The sequence below is a fragment of the Camelus dromedarius genome, chromosome 7, assembly GCF_036321535.1.
Source record: "Camelus dromedarius isolate mCamDro1 chromosome 7, mCamDro1.pat, whole genome shotgun sequence".
In the NCBI taxonomy this organism is placed as follows: Eukaryota; Metazoa; Chordata; class Mammalia; order Artiodactyla; family Camelidae; genus Camelus; species Camelus dromedarius.
In genome coordinates, this window is record NC_087442.1 from 55,494,206 (window position 1) to 55,507,941 (window position 13,736).

Here is a 13,736-nt window from a genome sequence, read left to right on the forward strand (position 1 = left end):
GTGAAATTTGAATAGACTGAATAGATTGTATGAATCTCAGTATCGGGGTTGAAATTACACTATAGTGACCATTGTAGGAAACTGGGGAAAGTATACAAAGGACTTGTTTATATTATTTCTTGCAATTGTACGTGAATCTACAATTACCTTGATCAGAAATTTTTCAATTAAAAGAAAGAGGGCGTGCTGAATAAACACAAGAAAATATATCAATTTCGAAAAATCAGACACTAACCTAAGTGAACTGTAACATGATGTCTATGGTTGCCAAAAACCTGTACTTTAAAGATGTGTTCCAGGTAATTTATAAAGCAAGGCTAGGAAATACTATGCAGTAAATTTGAAGTATAGTCAGTTTACAATGTGTCAGTTTCTGGTGTACAGCATAATGCTTCCAATAAAAGAATGACCAAACCTGCTAAAAGAAAAAAAACAGGAATATATGTATAGGAACATACATATATTCATTTTTATATTCTTTTTCACCATAAGTTACTACAAAATATTCAATGTAGTTCCCTGTGCTATACAGTATGAACTTGTTTATTTTATATGTATTAGTTAGTGTCTGTAAATCTCAATCTCCCAATTTATCCCTTTCCACCCCCTTCTCCCTCTGGTAACCATAAGTTTGTTTTCTATGTCTGTGAGTCTGTTTCTGTTTTATAAATAAGTTCATCTTCTTTTTTTTTTTAGATTCCACATATAAGTGATATAATACGGTATTTTTTTCTCTTTCTGGCTTACTTTACTTAGAATGATGTTCTCCAGGTCCATCCATGTTGCTGCAAATGGCATTATTTTACTCTTTTTTAAGGCTGAATAATATTCCTTTGTATAAATATACTACAAGTTCTTTATCCTGTCATCTGTTGATAGGCATACAGGTTGTGTCCATGTCTTGGCTATTGTAAGTAGTGCTGCTGTGAAAATTGGAGTACATGTATCTTTTTGAATTAAGGTTCCCTCTGGATATATGCCCAGGAGTGGGATTGTTGGACTACATGGTAAGTCTATTTTTAGTTTTTTAAGGAATCTCCATACTGTTTCTCATAATGGCTGAACCAAACTACATTCTGACCAATAGTGTAAGAGGGTTCCGTTTTCTCCAGACCCTGTCCAGTATTTATTATCGTTTGTGGACTTTTGAATGATGGTCATTCTGACTGGTGTGAGGTGATACCTCATTGTAGTTTTGATTTGCATTTCTCTGATAACTAGCGATACTGAGCATTTTTGCATGTACCTATTGGCCTTTTGTATGTCTTCATTGGAGAACTGCTTGTTTAGGTCTTCTGCCCATTTTCAGATTGGGTTTTTTTTCTTATTAAGTTGTATGAGCTGTTTGTATATTCTGGAGATTAAGCCCTTGTCAGTCTCATCTTTTGCAAATATTTTCTCCTATTCCGTAGGTTGTCTTTTTGTTTTGCTTATGGTTTCCTTTGCTATGAAAAGTTTTTAAGTTTAATAATGTCCCATTTGTTAATTTTTGCTTTTATTTCTATTGCCTCGGTAGACTGCCCTAGGAGAACATTGCTGGGATTTATGTCAGATAATGTTTTGCCTATGGTTTCTTCTAAGCAGTTTATAGTGTTTTGTATTCTGTTTAAGTCTTTATGCCATTTTGAGTTTATTTTTGTGTATGATGTGAAGGAGTATTCTAATTTCAGTGATTTACATGCAGCTGTCCAGTTTTCCCAGCACCATTTAATGAAGAGATTGTCTTTACTTCGTTGTATGTTCTTGCCTCCTTTGTCAAAGATTAATTGACCAAAAGTTTGTGGGTTTATTTCTGGGCTCTCTATCCGAAAAAAAATAATCTTTTCCACAAATTGACCTGGGATAACTTGATAATCACATACAAAAGAATAAAGTTAATGTTTGATTTCATTTTATGAAATGTTCAAAATAGGTGAATTCTTAAAGATATAAAATAAACTAATGGTTGCCAGAGGGCAGGGGAGGGGAAAATGGGAAGTGACTGATAATAGGTTTAGGGTTTCTCTCTGTGATAAAGAAAATGTTCTGAAGTTAGATGGTGGTGATGGTTGCAAAACTCAGTGAATATATTTAAGAGCAAAACATGAGCTGACTTCTATAGTATGTAAATTATGTCTCAATAAATTAAAAAAAACTACTTAGAGATACCAGTATAAATTGTTTACATTATAATCATTTTCCAAATCGAATCATTGATGTTGATGTAAAATGGTAAGAGCAGAGTGTTTCCTTATGTCAAGAACAACCCCTCCCCACAGTCAGAGCATTACAGAAGCCAACATTTGACTCTTGACCAAAGGAATTTTGCTTTTTTCACATACATGCCTTGAGAATGATAGAGATAAATTGATACTGTGAAATGCCAGGTTGGTAGTGAGGGACTGGTCAAGGAAAATGCTCCCATTTCTCAAAACAAATCTGTAGACTATTAAGTTAATTGACTGTGTGATTTGATGGAATGAGTACTGGACTAAACCTCAGAAAACCTGTCTCCATCTCTTACTATGTGACCTTGCACTTGTCAGTCATCTCTGTATTTGTTTTCTTATTTGTCCAGTAGAACATCAATATCTGCCCCAAACATTTATGATATTTTCAAGAGAACCAAATGAATACAAGATGTGAAGGCACTTTGAAATTGACAGCACTGTATAAAAATATGAGGCATTATTTATTTATCATCTTTCATTTTTCTTCATCAGACTTGATTTTCAATCAAGGGGAAACATAAGGTGCTAAGTTAAATGGTTCCTTTTGAATATTGATTGAGACGGTCTGGCTTTCTTCTTGAGGAAGAATGCTATGTGGACTCAGACACTTGAACTTGTGTGACATTAACAGATAAGACTTTGTAGAAACTGTTATGATTTTTTTTTTTTACTGTATCATTCTGGCAGCATAAGAATGATATGGCAGCAGACAGGTTATTGTCAATTAAACACGAGCTGTCAGAAAGTCAGAAATGTAGAAGTATGGTGAGCGTGAATCCTAAGCAGATCACATGGCAGCCGCTCAACTGTTATTTTAACAGAGTCGCTGTATGTATGTCATCTTCCTGCAGAATTTTATTTGAGTCCCTAACGACGGAGACATCCCTGCATTTGCATGCTGCTGTCAAGTCAGACTTGGACCTTGTAAATGAGCTGGGGTGGTGGGTGGTGGTAGGCGAGTGACATGTGGAGGAGATGGCTCTTGTCTCATTTTCCTCACTCAGGTTACATTGAAGAGGCCTGCATCATCCCCTGCCCCTCAGACTGCAAGCTCAGCGAGTGGTCCAACTGGTCTCGCTGCAGTAAGTCCTGTGGGAGTGGCGTGAAGGTCCGGTCTAAATGGCTGCGAGAAAAACCTTATAATGGAGGAAGGCCGTGCCCCAAACTGGACCACGTCAACCAGGTATCTTCTACCATTGGGAATATTTTGAAGTATTTTTTACATGCACAGTGATCTGATTTTTTTTTATCCAAAATGGAGAAGAATAAATAATAACCCCTGAAGAAGAAATTTGACCCATTTTGTCTTTACAATGCCTGAGTAAATTATTAAAATCCCAAATCAGATACATGATCTCTATTCTCACGAGATTTAGTCTCCTGCATATATATGCATATTAAATATAGTTCAATGGAAGTAAAAATGAAATCTACCTTTGAAATAATGTCAAGGTATTTAATCTGTTATAAAATTGTACAACAATTTATCTACAGGGAGCAAGATTGTGTCATTCTTGTAGATGCCCTAGACTCTCAGAAAGACACCTCAGTCACCAACTACATAAATTAAAATCAAAGAAAATAGATGAGCTGGGGTCTAAGAGTGGGAAATATATTCTGTACATTTATTTAAATTTGTTTGCTATAAAATATGTAAAGAAAGAAATACAAAGATGGCATCAAAGTAATCTTATATTATCTGTCCATTTTGGTCATTGGCCTTTTCAGTCTTACTTGGAACTTTCTTTGACCTCAGATGCATACTTTGTTAGCTGCTGTTCATAGTTGTTGCTCGTGTTCCGTTGGAAATAAAAAGTGAAAGATCTAATGGAGGGAATTTGGACTAATTTAATGTAATATAAGATGCATTAGACAATTATTACCATGTTTAGCCTCCATGTGATTTAACAAAGAGTGAAATTTCATACAGTATGTGTAGATGTTAGGATGTATGTTGAAACTCAGGTCACAAATGAGCCAAGTCATATGTGTGAACCTGCCTTAAATATGTAGATATATTTCATACACACATAGATTGTCTAATTTTGATCTTCAGACACACTGTTTACCCATATACACACTTGCCTTTCCAAATTAACCCAGATGTATTTATCACAATAAAAGTAAATTATAGAGAAAATAAAAATAACTTTTGAATAAAAGGATTGAGGACCAAGAAAATGGAGAATTAAATTGCACAGAAAGTACTCTGAAAAAATGTTTTTTTCCCCCAAGTAAAATTGCTGAACTTGCCCTTAGGCATAACTGAAGGTGACTCTCATACTGCTCTCCTGCCATCTGCTGGTGACTGGGTGTCTCTGTCCTGGTGAATATCTCCAAAGGAGAAAATTCATGACCCTGATGAGACAGAATAAGTGAAATGTAATGCTTCTAATACAAAAGAATATTTTTCTACAAGTTTTGAAATCTTGAAATGTCAATAATAAATTTAAATTTTAATAAATTTTTATCCATGGTTGCAATAAATTCTACATATTTTCTTTCCTTTAGTGTGTATATGTGTATGTCTACAGCCAGTCAGAATTTAAATTAAAATGAGCTATGGTTACCTCAGCATTTTTTAAACAGTGAATTTGAAAAAGTTCAAATTGATTGTCGCAAGTTGTCTTTGCTATAAAAATTCTGTTAACCTAAGCCATGCCTCTGTCACTCTGATTTAATCTAATGCAGAGTATGATAAGGACATCTGAATACTTGTTATCAGCCTACTACTAGTGGCATATTGAGACGTTAACAGCTGAAAAATCAAAGCTAAAACAAGAAATAGTAGATTCCTGAGTCTCTGAGCATAAATATTCTACATTTTAAAAATACAAACTTCTAGGGATCAATTTGTTAGTAAAATGTGAGGAAAGTAAAGAATATGCAAAGGTCTGTGTAAATGTTGAAAACCATAAATCATACAGATTTTTACTACAGTTACGCATTCCCCAAGAAATAATCAGCGGTACTGTGCCTTAAATGATCTCTGAGGTTCCACTTTCCAACTGAGGCACATCCTCATTTCCTAAGAAATACAAGTGGATGGACTGATTAAGATCACCATATTAATCAGTTGGTCAATCAGTCTATAGATAGTCCGTTCACACTTTGAACCACAAGATATTTACAGTCATATGTCAGTTCTCTATGATACGTATTCGGAGGTTTACCCAGGTTTCTGAGATTTCTTCATCCTGCCCATCTAATCCTTTCCTTGACTGTGCTGTTTGCAATACGCACTTGTGCATATCAATTTAAAAAAATTTTTTTTTGGTTGGGGGGAGGTAATTAGGTTTGTTTATTTATTTATTTTTAGAGGAAGTGCTGGGTTGGAACCCAGGACCTCATGTATGCTAAGCATGTGCTCTGCCACTTAAGCTATACCCTCCCCACTGTGTCTCTTAATTTTAAACAACAGTAAAGTTGGTTTTTCTCTTTCAAGAGCTAAGAAAAATGGCCTTATCATTTACCCTAAAAAAAGGCTTTTATCTATGGATAACATTTGACACTTAGAACATGAGTTCTTCTCATTGAGTATACTGACATTTTTACTTCTTTGTTTCTCTCCTTTTGCTTCATCCCTGTTGAACACTACTCCAGGCCCAGGTAAGAACTTTTAAACTTCATGCTTCATAATAGAGTGCTGCGGTTTCTTCTTTTTCACTCCTGACTCTCTTCCTGCTATTTCTTTTATCTTTTACAGGGAAAAACGTCATATTTTCTGTAACATTTATCTTCTGCAGCTGTTCCCTTTTTTTTCCCTAGCATGTTGCATGTGTTTTCTCATTTTAACATCAGGGTGCAGGCGTAGGGGGAACGAGCTTCACGTCACCGGCCTGGAAAAGGCAGTGAGGCCTCCTGTTCATGGTCTCCTGCTCCTCAGAGGGAGAGGAGAAGGGGCAGGTGGGCTGCAGGTGGCGGCAGGTGGGCACTCTGAGCTGGTGTGTATTCACTCCTGTGTCAGAGACTAAAATGAGAGCCATCAAAGGATTAGGAAAGATGGTGTTTCTCCTTCAGTTTTTCCTTCTCTGCAAGTTGCCGGGCACTGTTTCAGCCGGTGGTATTTAGTCCTGTTTTAATACAACACCCAGAGCGAAGGTGATCACTGTGGCAATCAGTGTAGATTCTTACTCTAACAGTGCATTTTTTTTATTCCTAGCTGGAGTAGGTCAGCTTTATTCACTTTGCTTGGGTGTTTAGTCCACTAAAATTTGCCCAATAGGATGGCTCCAAAGGAGTATTTAACACTATAATTTCTGAAATTAAAGAGTTATATAAAACTTTCCTGTACTATTTGTGTGTGTGTGTAGGAAATAGGGTTGAATTATCATAGATTTTGAAATGATTTTAAAAGACACTTCTATGGTTGAGTCAGCTCTGTTGCAGTGGATTTTGATCTGTTTTTTCCATCCATCTGGTTATTCTTTCTCATTGAAGAAAGAGCATAACTGGTTCATTGTGCTAAAGATCCTGAAACCAGCCACACCACCCTAAACCTGGGCTGCAAGCCCTTGTGGGCGCCGGAGCACAGACAGCTTGTGTTGTTCCACGTGGCCCTCGTTGCCTTGGTCTGTAGCTGTGTAATATGAGACCAACTTCAGACCTTGCTTCCAAGCCCTAAATGAATAAGGGTTAATTAGTTTTAAGATGGCTCTCTTTCATATTAATTATCTTTGAATTTAGTTTCATATATGGAATAGAAAAAATGTAAATTCTTATTGGCATACATATTTATTTGGCAAACAAGCCAAATTGTGTGTATTTGAAAACAGCTACTTGTGTATGCGTAGGTAAGTCATCAGTTCGTTTATTCATTCATTCATCTTAGTCAACAAATCTCTGTAGAATGCCTGACCCATGAGCACCTGGGGCTAAATACCGAAGTCACACAGAGCTGTGAACCAGACGTGTGGCCCAGGAAGTTACAGTACTGTGTGGTGAGGGCCAGTCCAGGGAAGGGCAGAGTATGTGTGATGTGATCGGTGAGGACAGAGCTACAACCACCGTGCGATGAAGGAGCAGCAGCACACAGCGCAGCCAGCCCTGCCCTTTACTGCTAGAACTCTCCAGAGATTTTCTACATTCCCCTTTTAGAATAATGAACAATAAAGGAGAGGCTTGAGAGTAGCTAAACAAGACTATCGTGATTGCAGTGATGGGAAGTGTTCGCACTCGCCGTGGTCGGGTTCCGTGGGGGGAGGTCGCTGAGCACTGTGTGTGTTTCAGGTGTATGAGGTCGTCCCTTGCCACAGCGACTGCAGCCAGTACATATGGGTCACGGAACCGTGGAGCGTCTGCAAGGTGACCTTCGTGAACATGCGGGACAACTGTGGAGAGGGCGTGCAGACCCGGAAAGTGAGGTGAGGCCAAGCCTGATGGCACAGGCACCTCCCAGTTTCACAGGGGCCGGCATGGGCTTGCCCTCCTCCCCAGTCTCCTGGATAAGATTGTCTCCAGTTTTATTTTTAGGGAGTCTGTGTTCATGGGAGGCTCTGAGGGGATCTGCTCCCTGCAGCAGTTTATGCTCCTCAGCCTTCTGATTCAGGAAGCTTTGCTTCAAGGTGTTTTTCAGGGGAAAGAGCTGCATATTGAATGACAGATGACTCAGTGCAGATTTTCCAGCTCTAGTAAACTTTTTCTTAATTTCAAATATAGTTCTAACTGTATTTTAGTGACAATCCTTTATAAACTCTTGCCCCTTTATGTCAAACTGGCTAACTTGAGAAAAGTCTCACCTGTTCCCTGAAACCTTTGTAAAAACCCCCAGCTGGCTCGTGCCACTCTGTGGCCACGCCATCCAGTAGGGTAACCACTAGCCATGTGTGGCTATTTCTCTTTAAATCTAAACTAATTAAAATTAAATAAAATGTGTCTCCTCAGTCACACTAGACACATTCGAAGTGCTCAATAGCCAGAGGTGGCTAGTGGCTGTTCTGTGAGACGGCACAGTTTCTCTGTCATCATAGAAAAAGTTCTGTGGAGCAGCCTTGTCTGTAATACCCCACATACCCCTCATTGCTTTGAAAGACCCTTTCTACATCTCTGTCACCTTCATTAAATCCTGTGAGTTTCTCCAGACCGAGACCCTGTCATATACATAGAAATTCCCTAAAACCCAATACAGGTGTAATACTCATTATATTTTCCCTACAGCATCTGTGTATGATCTTTAAGGGTTTTGGAACCTGGGAGACAAGTGTATGAGGCTTTATTATCTCCGCTTGACAGAGTACATTCATAAGTACTAAGTAATGTACCAAGAACGCACATCTAGTAAAGTGACAGAGATGGCACTGAGACCCAAGTCTCTAGTCACTCTTTAACTGTTAACACCTTCTTCTAACTCTGCTGAGTGACACACCATAGAGACAAATAGGAAAACATCCAAAATGTGACAGCTCCTGTTGTGAAGAATCCCATTCTCACTCATGACCTAACATTCCATGAATGTAAGATTCTTAATCTGTCTCAATAGGAAAGTAGAACAAGTTAGCATTTGTATAATAAAACCTTGGCACACTATGTAAAACTTTGCCTCCAACAAAAATAATCTGTTTCTTTTTTCAAAAGCCCACCTGAACTCTCAAGTTACTTTTTAAGGAACTTGAAAAGATGAATGGGGTGGGGGACAGGTTAATGAGTTGATAGGGAAACAGGGAAGAAAAAGAGAGATTCTGTTTTCTACCAATTTTCTTCCAAATTTAAAATTTCCCTTTCAAATTTAAAAGTATTTTCCTTATATTAAAAATTTTATCAGAGTGGTTTTTTGTTAGTAAAAAATAATAATAAAGAATTACTGTTACTTCAGCTTTTTTCGGCAGCTATCGATGTGTATATTGCTTCTTTTTGCTCAGTGAATATAAATTCTCGACATTTCTAAACATGTCTTAAACAAAGTAACTTTTCAGGTCGATTTGTTTTTTTCAGTAAACTTTTTCAACGCAGACAGAGAAAGGAGAAGATCAGTGTTGACTGGCGTCTCTGACCCTGCAGGGACGTTCCTTTACTGGCCGGGTGGTACACCTCCCAGGCCTTTTCCTCTGCTGATTGAGGTCGACTGTCCTGCTAGGGGCAGGCACTCGGTGACATTTCAGGACAGATGAGCTCTCTTCCAGAGAGTAGGTTTCAGTGTATGTGCTCTCATTCTTTCTCTTTTACGGTGGAATGGCATATCAAAGACTGCGTGATACAAGTGGTTCGCCCTGGTGGTTGGGAATATTTTTTCACTGATCTTTTTTTAGAATTGCCAGCACCTGCTGATAATAAAAACCAGACAGATGTGGTTACTCCTGTTGTTGCTTTTGCTATTCTCTGCAGATAATGCACACCTTAATGCCACATCAGTGGTAACCCTTAGGCCCTACCTTTGGCCTCCAACTTGGTTCTACACCCTGTTTTCTAATGTAGTTGTTTTCTCACAGCGTAATTCCTTCTCCTATGTAGAGGAGAAAGGCCAAGAATTTGAAGAAAGCAAATGACCTTAAAGTGCTTTCCTTTTGGCTCAAAACTTGATTGATCCAAATATTTATTCTGTACTCTGTAGTGATAAAATAAACTCATTAGTAGCAAATTAAATAAAATGTAAATAATCTGAATGTCAACATAAAGGATTTTTTAGCCATTGTGGCACACTCAAATGATGGAACTCATAGTCATTAAAAATTGTATCTTAGAAAAACAGTTAATAACATGAGAAGATGTTCCTAATGTATTGTTGATATTTTTCTTAAATGGTACAAATAGTTGATAAAGTTTGCTCCTATTTAAGGAAATAAAAACATAGGTTTAAATATAATAGTCTGTTAAGAGTGGTTATCTCCAATAGAATTAAGTGAATTTTTAAAAATTTCTTCTTATTTTCCTGAAGTGAATCTATTATCTGTATAAAAATAGAAGGAGGAGAAAAGCTTTGAAAATGAAGTTTTATGTACATAACTACTTAATAAAGTATTGAACATCTGTCCTTAATTCAGGATCAATAGATAATTTTGCAAGGTAATCCTTGGATATCATGTCGGTGCCTAACTTGAATGCAGTCTTTTCTTAGCAGCAAATCCATCTTTGGAGACTGAACTGTCCTGTCTGCTCCATTTTCTCTCAGAGCTGCTGTCAACAGAATGTTTTAGAAATGCCACTGAAGCTAGACCTTTTTCCTGGGAAACTAAAATTCTCCCAAAGAAATTTATTATTAATTTTTTTCCTTCAACAATGAAATTAAATAAGTATCTACCTTTGCATATTTTGATTACTTTTTCATATATTTATTCAATATACCAAAAAAAATGCAGAGGTGTGTATTAGGGTGTATATTTTTTCAGGCTGCATCCCAGTTAAGACATGACCAATAGCATCATTTTCCTGTCTTTGAATGCATCCCGCTGGAAAACCACATTTCTATTCAAATCAGCAGCGCTGTATAGAAAGGTGATCTTACAGAGTAGATTTGTGAAAATGCAACGTCCCTACTGATTGTAAATCCCGGAGAAGAGTTGAGACTCCAGGGATAATTGGTAATGTAATTCAATCAGTTGTTTATAAAACATGGCCATGGGTTTGAGAGGCTTAAGAGCACAAGCCTTCCTTTTCATCTTCCACAGTGCACTTCTCTTCCCAAACCCACTAGTTTGGTTGACCCTCTCTGAGTTACAGATGAGGGCACAAGTTTTTCTATTCTGTTAGTAAAGTACCTGGAGACATTATTAACTACGTAAAAGTGAAGTCTGATACTAGCCACATTAATTAGATTCCCAAGAGATGAGTAAAGGGCACTTTATGTCTGCTTACAATAGAATGAAATGTAATAAAATGTTTGAATTTGTTCTGTTAAAAAGAAAACTAATAAAAAAGGTCAAGATATAGAAAGATCCCAACAACCACGTTTAGAGAATTTGTGCTATTACTATTATGATTGTCTCCTCACTTCTGGCTTTCTTTTAAGGTTATCAGTAGGCAGGAGGCTAAAATTCCTTTTTAACTGACAAAACAGTGTGATAAACGCCATCAGTTGCTTTCAAAACCACTTAATGAAACCTCTCCCTAGGAGAGTTCAGTGTGCCTTGTCTTCCATCATACATGGATCTATCCACTCCATGGAAATCTACCATTCCCCTCCAAAGGGAAAAAAAAAAAACCAGTACATTCCAAAATTGCAACCCCTCTATGAATATCTTTGGACCACTTCTCATTAGTTTCTGCATCATATATGGGTATAAATGACCCTCTCCTTGCAGAAGAAGACATACAGCATTTACATGCACAGAGTGTACACACAGTGACTGTAACTTTAAAAGATTATAATGATACATACAAGCATAGATTTTTAAATCATACTGAAGCTCTGTCACTATTTATGGGAGGCCAAGATCCTTTTATGTCTTTATGTTTGGTGAATTTTACTCATAAAATGCAAAGCTTCCCATCCCCTAGCCCCATGGTGATGTCTTAAGAAAAACCAAACATCTTATGGGTTGGCCATTGTTCTGATTGTCATGGTTTCTTCACTGATAGATGTGTTTTCTTCTAGATGCATGCAGAACACAGCGGATGGCCCTTCTGACCATGTAGAGGACTACCTCTGTGACCCAGAAGAGATGCCCCTGGGCTCTAGAGAGTGCAAATTACCATGTCCTGAGGATTGTGTGATATCCGAATGGGGCCCATGGACCCGATGCACTTTGGTGAGACGATTAATCATTTTTTAATATAGAGTTTGCTCAGTTCCTTACCACTAAAGCTTCAAAGATAATATTAAGAAAATAACAATTTGGGTACTAAATGAGTTACCAAATTAGTTACCAGAGCAAGGTGTGTTGTTGGCTACTTCATTCTTTTCTGGCTGCCATTTAAAAGTCAGCAATGTTTTGAACACACTAAAACAGTTTGCGCTCTTGCAGGCTTTCTGCTCTTCCACCACCCTCCTAAGCCCAGCGCAAGATGCCTTTAGATGGCTTATGAATACACAGCATGCTAAAAGCTGCAGTGGGGATAATGATTCCCTCCGGGTAAGGGGGAAAGAGTGACGCACTAGTAAAGGTACCTTAACGGTGTCAGGTTATTATCGTCCCTTGCTTTTTGCCCAATCCATTTTATTTAAATTGTAGAAATAGTCTTTCAGACCGTGGGGGTACAGCAGCAGGAGTATTGACATGAAAACGCAAAAGATCCTGGTAAGAACGGGAGTGGAAAGGAGAAAGCTGTGCATCAGTGAATCTCTTTCCACACACTGACTCTGAGTCTCTTTGGCCCTGCAGAGCCAGCTGGGAATTTCCAATCCCACAAAGCTTCTAGAGTTCAGCAGCCCACAGGCGCGCTTCCATGGGACCCTGGCGAGAGAGGCACATGAAACAGAACTGGCTGCTGATGTGGGAAATGTGGCTTATCCCTGGCCACTTCTGTAAAGCTATACACTTAAAAATGGCATCAAAAGCACAGGATAAAAATGTATCTTATGTGGAATTAATTTGCCGAAATACAATATAGGACAGATGCATGTTTTCAAAGAGAAATTAATTTTGTGGTTCAGTGTTAACATTATTAGACATGCTGATTAGCAGCCAGCAGATACAGCAGGGACCAAACAAGGCCGGCAGGTGACTTGGATTCAGGTTAAATTATAGTAACAGTAAAGAATCAGCTGCCTCGCAAGGGCTTGCAGATAATTTTCCATTTGCATTCCACAGTGTCATGTCTGAGTCACTCTTTCTGCTCTTAGTAACCAAGTGTTTTCAGAACAAGACTGTACCAGTAGAGTGGCAAGCCCGTCTTCTTAAGGAGTGCTAGGTTGTGTTCATGTGCATGTACGTGTGCGCATTAGGGAGTAAGGGTCACTAATAGCTAGTTATTTAAAGTCATCCTTAAAACAGTTTTTCAGGTCTGAGAAACTATTGTTAGACAGGTAGGTAGATAGATACATTAATTTATTATAACGTCTACATTAGCGATCTATAATAATGATCACTTGTGTGTGGGTGCTATGATGTATCCATTTTTTTACCTTTTTTTAATTGAAGTATCGTCAGTTTACAAGGTTTTGTTAGTTTCTGGTGTACAGTATAGTGGTTCAGCTATCTATGTTCCTTTTCATACTCTTTTTCATTATAAGCCATTACAAGGTATTGAACATAGTTCTGTGTGTTATACAGTAGGTCCTTGTTATTAATCTACTTTATATATAGTAATATCTACAAATCCCAAACTCCCAATTTAGCCCTCCATCCCACCCCTTCTCCCTTACCAGTGACTTATCTATCCATAGTTGACAGACTCTTTTTGTCAGGGTTTTATTGAGAAATAATTGATAGACATCCCTCTGTATTAAAGGCAGATAGCATGATGGTTTTATTTACATACATTATGAAATGATTAACATAATAGGTTCACCTAGCATCCGTCTTCTCAAATAGGTACAATAAAAATAAAGAAGAAGAAAGGAAACAAATTTTTCTGCTTTTGGTGAGAACTGTTAAGATTTACTGTCGTAACAGCTTTCCTGTCGCACAGCAGTGTGAGCTACAGTCAGGTTGT

At 37.8% G+C, this 13,736-nt stretch overlaps 1 protein-coding gene across 8 annotated transcripts in view; it reads left to right on the forward strand.

Annotated features, from left to right (window-relative positions):
• The window catches only part of THSD7A (thrombospondin type 1 domain containing 7A), a 555,025-nt gene that overhangs the window by 515,447 nt on the left and 25,842 nt on the right, over positions 1-13,736 (forward strand). For all 8 annotated transcript variants that reach the window (XR_010381671.1, XM_064487540.1, XM_031454966.2 and 5 more), the window contains 3 exons: positions 3,215-3,393; positions 7,440-7,573; positions 11,737-11,890. Coding sequence is in view for 7 of the 8 variants with exons in the window: in XM_064487540.1 (XP_064343610.1) it covers positions 3,215-3,393; positions 7,440-7,573; positions 11,737-11,890 (467 nt within the window). In the remaining variant the exon portion in view is untranslated. The remainder of the gene's footprint in view (positions 1-3,214; positions 3,394-7,439; positions 7,574-11,736; positions 11,891-13,736) is intronic.